Here is a 12251-nt window from a genome sequence, read left to right as displayed (position 1 = left end):
GAACCCATTTGTCCAAATGAACTCTCCAAAGACCTATCTACCAGGGGATATTACAAAACCAAATATGAAGTCTCTCTCACTTATAGATTTGTATTTTGTACCACCACGGTGAGGGTAGGACCCTGCTTGTTCCACTATACTTTTTTTGTTTCGCTTTGTGTATTTTTATTTCATGTTAGTTACGGGGTAAATTTGAACTTAGTAAAAGTATGTGCTTCTATTTGAAATGTTTAAAACAACTTAGACTAGAAATAAAAATTTATGTATGGATTTGAGGGGTTTATGTGCAAAAGAAGACGCACAAGTAGCTGAGTAAGTAAAAATATCATCGCTAAAGCTCACCCAAAAAGGCTTCTTGTCTTGTTGTCGGAGTGAAAATGGCGTCGTCGTACACGCTTTCCTTTATCCCTTTGACGGTCGTCGTTCCCCGGCGGAGTGCATCATCATCATCTCCCTCTTCATTGATTCCTCCTCCTTCTCTGATAGGTAAGAAGCTTCTGGTGAAACAACCGTCGCGCCGCCGCTTCTTCGTCTCCAAGCACCGGTTCTTGACATCGGCCAGCACCGTCTTTAGCGTCCCAACTGCGTGAGTTTTTTCTTTTTTTTCCGTTTGAAAGCTATTTTTATAGTTTTTTATCGGTATTCTTAGGGTTGGATTGATTTTAATTGCAGGCAACCGGAGAATGGTTCTTCGGACAAGATCCCAAAGTGAGCGAGTCTCTTCTATGTATTTTTGAGTTGTTCATTGGTTTAATAGATTTTGAAAGGTTTATCCTTTTTGGAATTTTTAGATGGTCGGCGAGAGCGATAAAATCACTGGCAATGGGGGAATTGGAGGCTAGGAAGCTCAAGTATCCAACTACAGGGACCGAGGCCATTCTCATGGGTATTTTGGTCGAAGGTTTGTGTTATTTTCCCCCAGAAACCCTATTATTTACTGAATCCAAGCATATGTATAAAGCAAGGCTTAGGCTTTTATTTTGTTTGGTTGTTGTTTGTTTATTCATGTGGGAATGAGAATTTTTGCTTCTGTTTTCTTGATCATAGACAACTAAGTCTGTGTATCTTAAGTTGTGGAGTGCCATCTGTTTTTCATTTCAGGTACAAGCACAGCTGCTAAGTTTCTGAGGGGGAATGGAATCACACTTTTCAAGGTGAGGGATGAGATTATAAAGCTGCTAGGGAAATCAGATATGTACTTCTTCAGCCCTGAGCATCCTCCTCTTACTGAACCCGCTCGCAAGGCCGTTGACTGGGCTGTTGACCAGAAGAAGAAATCTGGTGTGCATAAACAAAACAACACCATCTTTTATCATTTTCTTGACCCCCCTGTGTTTGTTTCTTAGCCAACTGAAACTGTTTGGTTATCACAGGTGTGGATGGGGAATTAACAGCAGCCTACTTGCTTCTTGGGGTTTGGTCTCAAAAGGACTCAGCAGGCCGCCAGATTTTGGAGTCGCTCGGGTTCAACGAAGATAAAGCCAAACAAGTGACTGAATCGGTAAGTTTGAAAAGCTGAGTAAGGGCGCTTACGCTATAAGTGGCATGTTTGTTGAGGTGTTTGGTTTGGTTTGGTTTGGTTTCAGATGAATGAAGATGTAGATTTGAGCTTCAAGAAACAAGGTCAATAGTGATGAGTTTTTATCTCAGTCTGTAACTGTATATGGAGTAGCAAAAGCAACTCCTTATTCAACAAACCTGTCTCACTCTTATCAAATACGAGACACAGGCCATCATCGTTAGCATTTTCTGTCTGTACACTTGGTTGCTGTTAAAGTTTTATTTTATTTTTGCATTAGACACCTATTCTGCATCTTATTATACAATTTACAACTTCAAAATATAATTCAGTTGCTATTGCTTCCCGAGTAGGTCTATTCTCCTACTAATACTCGTATATTATCCTTAATCATACTTAGTAAATAATTGACATCTTACATCTCTCAAATGATTAAGTATAACTTAGTTTATTTTCCCGTTGGCTATTTTATGACATTTATTTTTGCCGCCTCAGATTGAATAATCGTGAAAAAAGCAAGTGTATTATTATTGATAATAAGAAGATTTAAAGGACATCAAAATTTTATTCAAAAAAACCTAAGACTGAAACCTAACGAACTTCTCGGCTCTAATCAAAGGCAACTGTTTCTCCAATGCGAGGCGTCCAGACAGTTTGTAGTCGAAAGAACAAGAATGTTCCTCGGGATATCGATGTGACCCACAAAAGATGTGTCCACATTTGCAGCTAAATCCAGTCACCCCTACTTTCCTATGACACGTTTCACACCTCTGTTTTCTAACCGGTTCTTCTACGGCAGCTATTATCGGACTCGTCGTAGGAACTACTGTCGACGGCTCGGGCTTGGGCTCAAGTTTGAGAGCGGCCAATTGTTCGAGAACACTCTTTTTGTAGCAGAGGGAGCAGAGATTATTGTTCTGTCGTGTCCCGAAAAGTCCACAACCTCCAGCGCACGGTAACGCTTCTGTTTCGTAGGCATGCATCATCTTCTTATTCTTTTTGTTCTTCTTTCTAGTTGGCAATTCAAGATTATTGTTTGTGTGTTCTATGAGTGATTCTACTAGTCCTATATATATAGAGGGTTTTGGTTTTGCAATAAAGTTAATTTTCCATTTTTTGGTATGTGATTTGGTAAGTAAATTATTAGTGCTTGCCTTTCTTGGGGACATTTCCTTTTATATAAAAAAAAAGGAAAGATCCGTTGAGAGAGTTGACGCAAAAAAAGTTAAATAAGAATGCGTGTTTTATCGAACAGCGTAAAGTTGACTATGAAATAGTGTTGACTTTAAGTTTTTTTTTAATAAAGGAGAAAGTAAATATACACGTAACACAATGATCCAATTAGATTTTTAGCAATAAACAACTTTTTTTTAATCTAGTGAAGGCGAAAGCTGGGAAAAAAACAGCAGGTTCCGTGTGGTTTCTAAGAAGTCGGTCCGTTTTCTCAAATACAATAAACGTTGCGTGCCGTTTTGAATATGTTAGTAATTAAGTAACCTAATTAGACAAATTCCACATGGTGATCTTTGATTACCCCACGGCCTCCCCACTCCATCCCACGTGAATACACCTCTGACCTCTTTAATTTTCCCATTTAACGTTACTAATTAAATGATCTATTGTCAGTCAAAAGCGACGTAACAAAAGAGCATTAAACATGGCGTGATGCTAACAGCTAACCCCGGTCCGGTTTTCAATTTGGGCATGTTGGTTCATGAAGAAGGACCCAAATTAAACAAAAAATTAGTAAGATTTAGATTGTTTAGCTTCAAATTCTTACATAATACGAGATTTTTCACCATTTTTTTTCTGTATGGTTTATGGGTCTGATACTGGTTGAACCAAGAAGAAGAATACATAATCCTAGTGTTAAGTAAACCGAGATGTAATAGTTAATTAATTTTATTAATTAAATGGAGGAAAATGGATTAACAACAAAACATTTCGATTTTCCGAAACAGCTGTTACCTTTCTTCTCTCTTTCCGATTTTAATCTGAAAAGCGAAAAAAGGAAAAACAAAACAGACATAACTCCCGACGGAGAGAAATTTATAAAGTTTCGATTTTTATATCTCCTGTTCATGTTTCAGCTTCGGTTAATTAATAATCCTCTATGCCGTCGTCACGAGCAAGAATCTCGCCACCGGCTCCGGTAGCCCCACCTCCGTCTCGCCACCACGACAGAACAACACGAACCTCTCCACCGTTCACGGTGACCGGAGTCGCCGCCGGTTTCTCTCTCTTCATCTCCCTCTCCGTCTGCTTCTGCAAGTTCGGCCGGAAACGTCCGCCGCCACCGCCCGGAGACTCCTCCTCCTCCCCACGTCCGCCGCGTGAGTTCTCTTACTCGACACTCCGCCGCGCCACCGCGTCTTTCTCCCCGGCGAACCGGCTCGGCCAAGGCGGCTTCGGCGCTGTCTTCCGGGGAACCTTATCCTCCGGCGAGAATGTAGCCGTGAAGGTTATGGATTCAGGATCTCTCCAGGGAGAAGCCGAGTTCCAGAACGAGCTCTTCTTCGCCTCCAAGCTTCTTGACTCGCCTCACGTGGTCCCCGTCGTCGGCTTCTCGCACGACAAGAAACGGCGTCGTTTGCTCCTCGTTTACAAACTCATGGACAACGGGAACCTCCAGGACGCGCTGCTTCACAGGAGATGCCCCGAGCTCATGGATTGGAGTAAGAGGTTCTTGGTCGCGGTCAACGTCGCGGAAGGTATCGAGCACCTTCACGGCCTTGAACGGCCGGTGATTCACGGAGACATAAAGCCTAGCAATGTTCTGTTGGATAAGCTCTTCTCCGCCAAGATCGCTGACTTCGGTCTGGCCAGGGTGAAGCCGGAGCACGTGGAGATCACCGTGGCGCCGGAGAGTAACGGTGGCGGCGGCGGAGGAGGAGGAGGGGTGGAGGAGGAGTTAGAGAGTGTGATCACTACCGCAACTGGTTATGAAGATTTCAACTTTGGGATGGTGAAACAGTCGCCGGAAGTTACTGGGTCTTCGCCGGAGATGGGAGTGGCGCCTTTGGAATCGCCGGAGACGACGGCTACGGTTGTCTCCGTATCGCCGGAGATGGGGGAGAAAGCGAAGGGGAGGGAGGTTGAGAAGAAAGATTGGTGGTGGAAGCAAGAGAGCAATGCGGTGGAGAGAGGGAAAGTGAAGGAGTATGTGATGCAGTGGATTGGTTCAGAGGTGAAGAAGGAGAGACCAAGCAGCGTTGATTGGATTGAGTCCTTGGCAGCTTCTTCCTCTTCGTCGAGTAAGAAGCTTGAGAAGAAGAGTAGCAAGAGACTAGAGTGGTGGCTTTCACTAGAGGAAGAGAGTGAGAATAAGAAGAAGAAGAAGAAGAAGCGGAGGATGGTTAGAGAGTGGTGGAAAGATGAGTACCGAAGAGAACTCGCTAATAAAAAGAAGAAGAAGAAGAAAACGTTAGAATCTGAGTTCTGTAGTGATGATGTGAGACGTCGTAGTAACAGTAAAGGTAGTAGTATAGATTGGTGGTTAGATGGGTTAAGAGCACGGGGTAATAGTCATGACTCGGTGAGTGGGGAGATAGCTAAGAGCTGCGGGATAAGCAGCACGCCGAGCATGAGAGGAACCGTGTGCTATGCAGCGCCTGAGTACTGTAACTTGGACAATAACAATGTGTCTGAGAAATGCGATGTCTATAGCTACGGTGTACTGTTGTTAGTTCTTGTTTCGGGTAGGCGTCCTTTGGAGATGACGGGGTCCGCGAGTGAGATCCAACGGGCGAATCTCATGTCTTGGGCGAGGAAGCTGGCGAGAAGAGGGAAGCTTGTTGATCTTGTGGACCAGAAGTTGCAAAATTTGGACCAAGAACAAGCAGTGTTGTGCATAAAGGTCGCCTTGCAGTGTCTGCAAAGATTGCCGGTTTCACGGCCGTCGATGAAAGAGGTTTTGGGGATGCTGAAAGGAGAAGTGAGTCTTCCGTAGTGTTGCCTACTGATAAAGCAGAGCTGTCGACAATCAGTCGGTTTGCTAAGTGTTAGTTTTAGACACTTTGATTTAGTTTCATAATACTGTTCCAACATGCCAGGCTGAGTCTTTTTTTTTTGTTTCTTTACACGTATTGGGCAGAGACAGAGTATTGGTTCATTATTATCACCCTATGCAAGTTTGATTCTTTTGTTGATATGTGTGTATAATATTTTCGTTTCCGACTAACACATCAGTTTACAAATCCTGTGGGCCCAAAACCTCTTCCAACTTAGTAGGTCTCAGACTAAACTGGTCACATAGTAGATCCATCTTTATATTTATGGACATATATTCAATCTCTTGAGTTTTCTCTTTTCTGTTTTTTATTAGGCCGTTTTATATCTTTAACGTATTTGGGCCAATATATGGGCCAGCTTGGCTCATTAACATAATATAATACATGTTTTGGACATGCATCATATAGAATAAGGTCTAACTGGTGACCATTAGAGAAATACTAGGAATGAGTAGGAAAAAAATGCAGAGTAATAAACTTATAGGAATAGAAAGGAATATTATTCCTCATCAATTATAGCAAGGAACAAATTTGTTCTATATTCCTGTAGAATAAAAAGAATGACAAGGAATGAAAAGAAAAAACGATTCCTCGTAAATGGTAAAAACAATTAGAAATAGCAAGGAATGCACTATTCTCTTCCATTCCTTGGTCACCAGTTAGACCCTAAGTATTTTTTTTTTTGTAAACTCATATAGAATAAGATTAATAGAGAATTACACGTATGTATTAATTCAAATTTGAATATGTTTTTAGTATCGTAGTATAATATTTAAAACCTTGGAAAAACATCAATAATTTTTTTATTGTATTCTAAGAAAACTTTTCGTAATATCTCAACATTAGTCAACCTAACTAAGATTTAAAAATAAATGTTTCAGTAACACGAAATGTGAAAATATATACACACCACTCTAGTCGAGTGATAGTTGAAAACAATTACACCAGAGAATGAGAAAACCAAAAACATGCATGTCGTATTTAATTCCTTATCAAATGCAGTGCATTACGTTCTATAGAAAAAAAATATTTAAAACTAAAGAAACTACTTTAAAGTTTACAGTGATATTTAAATAAGACTTTTTCTTATGTTCACCCCCTAGAATGAACTTTTAGGTTCACCAACCAATAGAAAGTTGTTATTTTAAATCTAGTATCTTTTAATTAAGGAAACAAAAATAAGTTGCCAAATTATATTATGCTTTTAAAATAAATAAAAAAGATTAAATAAATAAAAATAACAATAGTTCTCAATAAAGATTATTTTAAAAAATATTTATTTATAAGATTTGAAGTTTAGTGTTTAAGATTTATAGTTTAGAATTTATCCAAATGTTTAGTGTTTTTCCAAGGGTTAGGGTTTATCCAAGGGTTTAGGGTTTACCCAAGGGTTTAGGGTTTACCCAAGGGTTTAGGGTTTAGGATTAGAGTTTAGGGTTTAGTGTTTTGTTGACAACATGTTTAGTGTTTTTCCAAGGGTTTATGGTTTACCCAAGGATTTAGGGTTTAGGATTAGAGTTTAGGGTTTAGTATTAGAGTTTAGGGTTTAGTGTTTTGTTGACAACATTAATTTTTTTAATTCGTTTTTATATACTATTTTTATTTATTTTTAAATTTTATTTTGAAAAAATAATATAATTTGACAAATTATTTGTTTCCTTAATTAAAAGATACTAAATCTAAAATAACAAGTTTCTATTGGTTGGTGAACCTAAAGGTTCACCTTAGGGGATGAACCTAATAATAATTTTTTAAATAATTTTGAGAATATGGTCCAGCATATGGCCTCGGCCCCTCAGAGCTTGCAGCAGTGCATCCTATAATGTATTGTGCGTCGGGTGAATACACCTAGTAGATAATAAGAAAATAATTGATCATACAAATGACATAGGTATACAATCTCATGAATAATATAAGAAACTTGATAGATGTACAAAATGGAATGTGGACAGAAACATATTGGCATTATTTAATAGAAAAGAAGCTGAAAGACGTCACTGCTTACCCTAATGAGCATCCTTTATTTTATAAACGAAAACACTTTTTTACCAGGTGATAATGAGCCGCGCAGAGCGTGGAGTGAGACTATTTTAAGAGATAATCACATTTGATTAAAAGAAATATGATTTAAAAATGCATAAAAAATTAAAACTACACGTATTTTTTTACATACATTGTGGTTTCGTTTAATTATTTATTTCGATCATATATCATATAATTGAATTAATAAGAATAAACAAATACTAATATAATTTCTTATGATGTGAATATAATATAATTACAATTTGTTTTCATTTAAAAAAAAACAAATATAAGTTAAAAAGAAACATATGAAATAGAAAAATAAAACCATGCATAAAAATATAAGAAATGATCATGCTGATCAGCAAGTTCTTAGAAAAGGACGTGAATAGTGCTGTGAATAGTATCACTAGTTGAAGCCTTCATTCACAATCATATAATGAGGAATTAAATAAAATATCACTTATCACATTGCGAAATTTAAAATATTAGTTAACAAAATATGTGAAAAATGTATTACCTCAGTCTGAGAGCGGCGATTTCTGGAACATTATTGGGCTCATATAAACATGTGTATCATAAGACTTACCTAATCCCGATATTCTGATAGAAATTTCCTAATTTTTTTCTTAATTCTATTTTGTAAATGGACTACGCATTGATAATAAATGATATGTAAATATTGATTATGAAATCAAAATTTCTTACGTAAAACAATCACAATATTTGATAAAAACTACTAACCATAATCGTCTTATTGAAAATGTGCATAAATTAATATCATTAGGCAATTAATGTTGATTGCCTTGGTTACTAAAATCGTGTACATATATGCCTAAATTAATTCAAATATTCAAACCGCATATCATCAGGAAATTAGTGTTGATTGCCTTTGGTTACTAAAATCGTGTTTAACAAAATATATAAAAGTCGGTAAACATTAAAGTTTTATCAATCACAATATCATATGACCTTGATTGATACGTTTTTTTAATGCAAATACTTACACAAAGAGCTTTAATAAGGGATTTGATTTAGATACGAATGAAATTAGAGCCTACATTAACTATGAATGTGTGAACGTATATAACATTTATATAGAGACGACATTACAACAACTTTTTAAAAAAAAGTTAGACTCATACAAAACGAATGCACTATAATTGTTATAACCATTAAAGATTTTAACACTTTCATAGTAAAAAAGAAAAAAAAATATTTTGAACTGATATAGAGAAGACATTATATTTACAGATCAAAAAGTTGGACTCATATAAATAAGAATGCAATATATTTTTTTAACATGTTCATTGTAATGCATTATTTTTTTTATACTTTCATAATTTAAAGATCATAGAATTTTCAACTTAATCTTGATTTCGAGAAAACATTATAATCACAGATCAAAAAGATGTATTCATACAAAAAGAATGCATTATCGTTTCATCATTTTCATAGTAATGCATTATATTTTTTGTTATTATTAAGAAACTTTTATAATATGATATATGATATATATGTAAATGTAAATGTATGAGGAAAATATTAATAGAAATTTAAAAGTATAACATTAGCGGTGGTCACATGTGTTATATAAAACTATATATATATATGCACGCATTATATATATATATATCATTGCCATCACTAAAATATCGACAATCATATAGAATTGACTATCAACGTTTTTTTGTTTGGTTAGAAAATCTCAATGAATCATATATTATAGTTAATGTTATAATGTGACGGGTGATGGCAAATCCTGTAATTATTCTAGCTAATAAAGGGTTTTTAGATTTAAGTGGTGAGAATGCATGTGGAGTTGCCAAGTGTAAATGACATTCATGTAAATCACACATGAAAACAAGGTTATTTTTATTTAGTGCTCCTAAAATAATATACAAGGGATGTTACTGTCTTTGTTCCGACTCCGATTTTTTTTTTCAACTTTACAACGAATCACTGACTGAAACTCCAGACCAAATCCTAGAGAGCACAAAATCAGACAAGATCAGATCCTGCTGACTCATCATTATCATCATAATATTCATCATCATCATTACTAGCTGGAAAATCTCTGTATAAAATAATTAAATTTAAAGAAAACTACAGGTTTTACATGGCTGATTTTCCAGAGAAGGGAAGAAAGCGTCGTAAAGAGGCGAGAGTTGGTAATGAAGAAAACATGGAGAAGATAATGCACAGAGAAGTTGAGAAACAAAGGAGACAAGAGATGGCTTCTCTTTACGCGTCTCTTCGCTCTCTTCTCCCTCTTGAGTTCATCCAGGTCAATCTTTTCAAAGCCCTAAGTAACTTTTTTTTTTAATTTATTTTTTCACTACAGATCTACTAGTTAGAATCTGTAAAACTTTGCTTTATCTCTTAGTTTGAGCTGTTGTTTTGTTAGATTAGATCCACTAAAACTGTGACACTCTCACATCACAAAATCCCGAACAATACAAAGCTACTATTAACCCCTTTTTTTTCTTGATGAAGTTTTGATTCGAACTTGTTATATATGGTTTTTGTAGGGAAGGCGTTCTACGTCAGATCAGTTGAATGAGGCGGTAAATTACATAAATCATCTTCAGAGGAACATCAAGGACATGAGTTCCAAGAGAGATGACCTCATGTTATTGTCTGGACAAAGCTTTGAGAGTAGAAATGAACAAAGTAGGAATGATAACTCGAATCATGTCGTGATTCGTCCCTGTTTGGTCGGGGTAGAAATCGTTTTCAGCGTTCTGCAAACGCCGTTGTCAAGTGTGCTGCATGTGCTTTCTGAGTATGGTCTCTGTGTTATTGGCTGCATCTCCTCCAATGTGAATGGCAGACTCATTCACACTTTACAGGCTGAGGTTCGTACTATATATCTTGTGCATAATTTATAGCAATATGAATATCCACCAAGTAAATGCAAAAAAGTCCCCGTGTATAAATCAACATTCGACTTCAGACTATTCATAAGATATATATTGTTACTTCTTAAGAATCCAAATGTACTATAAGTTGATTAGACGTATATATTCTTCATAAAGGAAATCCTTATGTAGTCGCCAAAGAAGTGGCTATCTACCAGATTTCTTGTAGTCTAGCTAGATGCAGCTTGGTACTTTTGGTGCATAGTTCTTAATTAACATGTTTGTAAATATAGCGTAGGTATCAAAACTTATGCGACTACAGATTTAAAGTATTTTAGGTACTATGCTGAAACTATTTAGGATGTATACACATATACTATTAATATTTTGTTTGTGGCAGGTTATAACGTAATAATATATTATTTTTAATAATGATATGACACAATTTAGATGTCATATATGATTATTGTTGAGGAACTTTTATTTTTGAATCGATTTCTATTCGACGTTTCCATTTACACATATACTAAAAGAAGTTCTAGAATGGCATACTTTTTTTTAAGAATGCCATACCATATCATTTGTGTTCCAAAGTTAACTAGTTAGTTTTACAAGCCGTTTGTCAAAAAAAAAAACTAGTTAGTTTTACTTTATGTTTGCCTCCTTACAGCGTGCAGACCAAATTAAGGCCTTTGTTTCTAAATTTTGATCCTATATCTGCCATGTCCACTTTGACATTGTTTATCAGTTCAATGCGATGAATACGTTTGAGTTAATATGTGAAGGTTATTTGCTTAATGTTGCAGGTCAACGATCTGGCTTTAGTTGACTTTGCAGACCTTAAGGTATACTTACTACGCTTGCCGTAGTGAAGTAAACGTTTCCTTAGCGGATTGTTTTAACTTGTCGAACCCAAAACGCAGTATATAGCTAGTTTATTTGCACTTGTACTGTGTATTTGTGTCTATCTGTGTGTTTGCAGATTTTGAAATAGGGAAATATCGGGATCACACCATATTTCAACCTTTTTCTTGTACGTTTGACAGTCGCAAAGAAATACATTTTTTTTTCTGTTGAAAAAAATCTTAAGGAAAGAGAACCAGAGACAATCAGAATGCAATCCAGACTCGGAAGATGTTAAATGTACTTCAAAATTTAAGACCTCCAAGGTGTTACTAAAGAACTCCCAATAGATGTTATTAAAAACCTTTACAAGACCAATCATAAGACATTATCCTCAAGTAGTATTTCTATTTCCTTCTTTATAAGAGTTCGAGACCTATTTGGAAACTTCAGAACATTTTTACAGAGTCGTCTCCTTTTTAAACATACCGTTCCACTTAGCGTGGAATAACAAAATAAGTCTTTCAGTAACTACCAAATATATAACCTGTACCTGCAGTATGCCAGACGAGTTAAGTGGAACGGGTGATTCAGTGTTTAAGAATAATCACTTTGCTGGCCATCAGCTTCAGATACATGGCCAAACATAGCATATGCAGAAAGATCATTCTCTATCCAATAGTTAACCACTGTTGTCGACCTTTTTCTTGGCCATTAGCTTCGATTATATGATCAACCTAATACAAAAGATCATCATCTATCCATTACTTTATCTTTATTATCATTCTTTCTTGATATAATTATACTCAACTCTTGCAATATTTTAGTTGACACGTGACGGTATTTACCAACTCAACAATTTTCTGATTGAAAATTTAAAAACATAAAATGTATAAACAATAATAAAATGAGTAGAAATTTTTTAAAGAAATTGTTAAGAAAATATACAAATTCGTGGAGTTAATATTTGATTTCTTTCTTTAATTCAGTAAATCG

At 36.0% G+C, this 12251-nt stretch overlaps 4 protein-coding genes across 4 annotated transcripts; 3 read left to right on the top strand and 1 right to left on the bottom strand.

The window, feature by feature from the left end:
• The first annotated feature begins 304 nt into the window (after positions 1–304).
• Positions 305–1865, top strand: LOC130510547 (ATP-dependent Clp protease ATP-binding subunit CLPT1, chloroplastic-like). The gene is made up of 6 exons (XM_057006963.1): positions 305–586; positions 673–708; positions 792–901; positions 1102–1281; positions 1374–1501; positions 1587–1865. The coding sequence occupies exons 1-6, from the start codon at positions 378–380 to the stop codon at positions 1629–1631; spliced, it is 708 nt and encodes a 235-aa protein (XP_056862943.1). The 5' UTR covers positions 305–377; the 3' UTR covers positions 1632–1865.
• A 158-nt stretch (positions 1866–2023) lies between these two features.
• LOC130510548 (zinc finger A20 and AN1 domain-containing stress-associated protein 10-like) lies at positions 2024–2655 on the bottom strand. The gene has a single exon (XM_057006964.1). The coding sequence runs from the start codon at positions 2503–2505 to the stop codon at positions 2098–2100; it is 408 nt and encodes a 135-aa protein (XP_056862944.1). The 5' UTR covers positions 2506–2655; the 3' UTR covers positions 2024–2097.
• Positions 2656–3389: 734 nt separating this feature from the next.
• LOC130510756 (receptor-like serine/threonine-protein kinase At4g25390) lies at positions 3390–5662 on the top strand. Its single transcript, XM_057007369.1, has one exon. It carries the CDS (start codon positions 3633–3635, stop codon positions 5466–5468), a length of 1836 nt encoding a protein of 611 aa, XP_056863349.1. The 5' UTR covers positions 3390–3632; the 3' UTR covers positions 5469–5662.
• Positions 5663–9499: 3837 nt separating this feature from the next.
• Positions 9500–11449, top strand: LOC108851772 (transcription factor bHLH118-like). Its single transcript, XM_018625239.2, has 3 exons — positions 9500–9838; positions 10083–10409; positions 11219–11449. The coding sequence occupies exons 1-3, from the start codon at positions 9671–9673 to the stop codon at positions 11279–11281; spliced, it is 558 nt and encodes a 185-aa protein (XP_018480741.1). The 5' UTR covers positions 9500–9670; the 3' UTR covers positions 11282–11449.
• The last annotated feature ends 802 nt before the right edge of the window (positions 11450–12251 follow it).

The sequence above is a fragment of the Raphanus sativus genome, chromosome 4, assembly GCF_000801105.2.
Source record: "Raphanus sativus cultivar WK10039 chromosome 4, ASM80110v3, whole genome shotgun sequence".
Lineage (NCBI taxonomy): Eukaryota > Viridiplantae > Streptophyta > Magnoliopsida > Brassicales > Brassicaceae > Raphanus > Raphanus sativus.
The sequence above is the reverse complement of the archived record's forward strand: the minus strand, read 5'-3'. Positions and strand labels throughout refer to the sequence as shown.

Coding starts and splice junctions, on each gene's coding strand:
- LOC130510547 (XM_057006963.1), top strand. CDS start 378: ATGGCGTCGTCGTACACGCTTTCCTTTATCCCTTTGACGGTCGTCGTT. Junction 709..791: donor TCTTCGGACAAGATCCCAAA/GTGAGCGAGTCT, acceptor TGGAATTTTTAG/ATGGTCGGCGAGAGCGATAA. Junction 1,502..1,586: donor CCAAACAAGTGACTGAATCG/GTAAGTTTGAAA, acceptor GTTTGGTTTCAG/ATGAATGAAGATGTAGATTT.
- LOC130510548 (XM_057006964.1), bottom strand. CDS start 2,505: ATGATGCATGCCTACGAAACAGAAGCGTTACCGTGCGCTGGAGGTTGT.
- LOC130510756 (XM_057007369.1), top strand. CDS start 3,633: ATGCCGTCGTCACGAGCAAGAATCTCGCCACCGGCTCCGGTAGCCCCA.
- LOC108851772 (XM_018625239.2), top strand. CDS start 9,671: ATGGCTGATTTTCCAGAGAAGGGAAGAAAGCGTCGTAAAGAGGCGAGA. Junction 9,839..10,082: donor TCCCTCTTGAGTTCATCCAG/GTCAATCTTTTC, acceptor TGGTTTTTGTAG/GGAAGGCGTTCTACGTCAGA. Junction 10,410..11,218: donor TTCACACTTTACAGGCTGAG/GTTCGTACTATA, acceptor TTAATGTTGCAG/GTCAACGATCTGGCTTTAGT.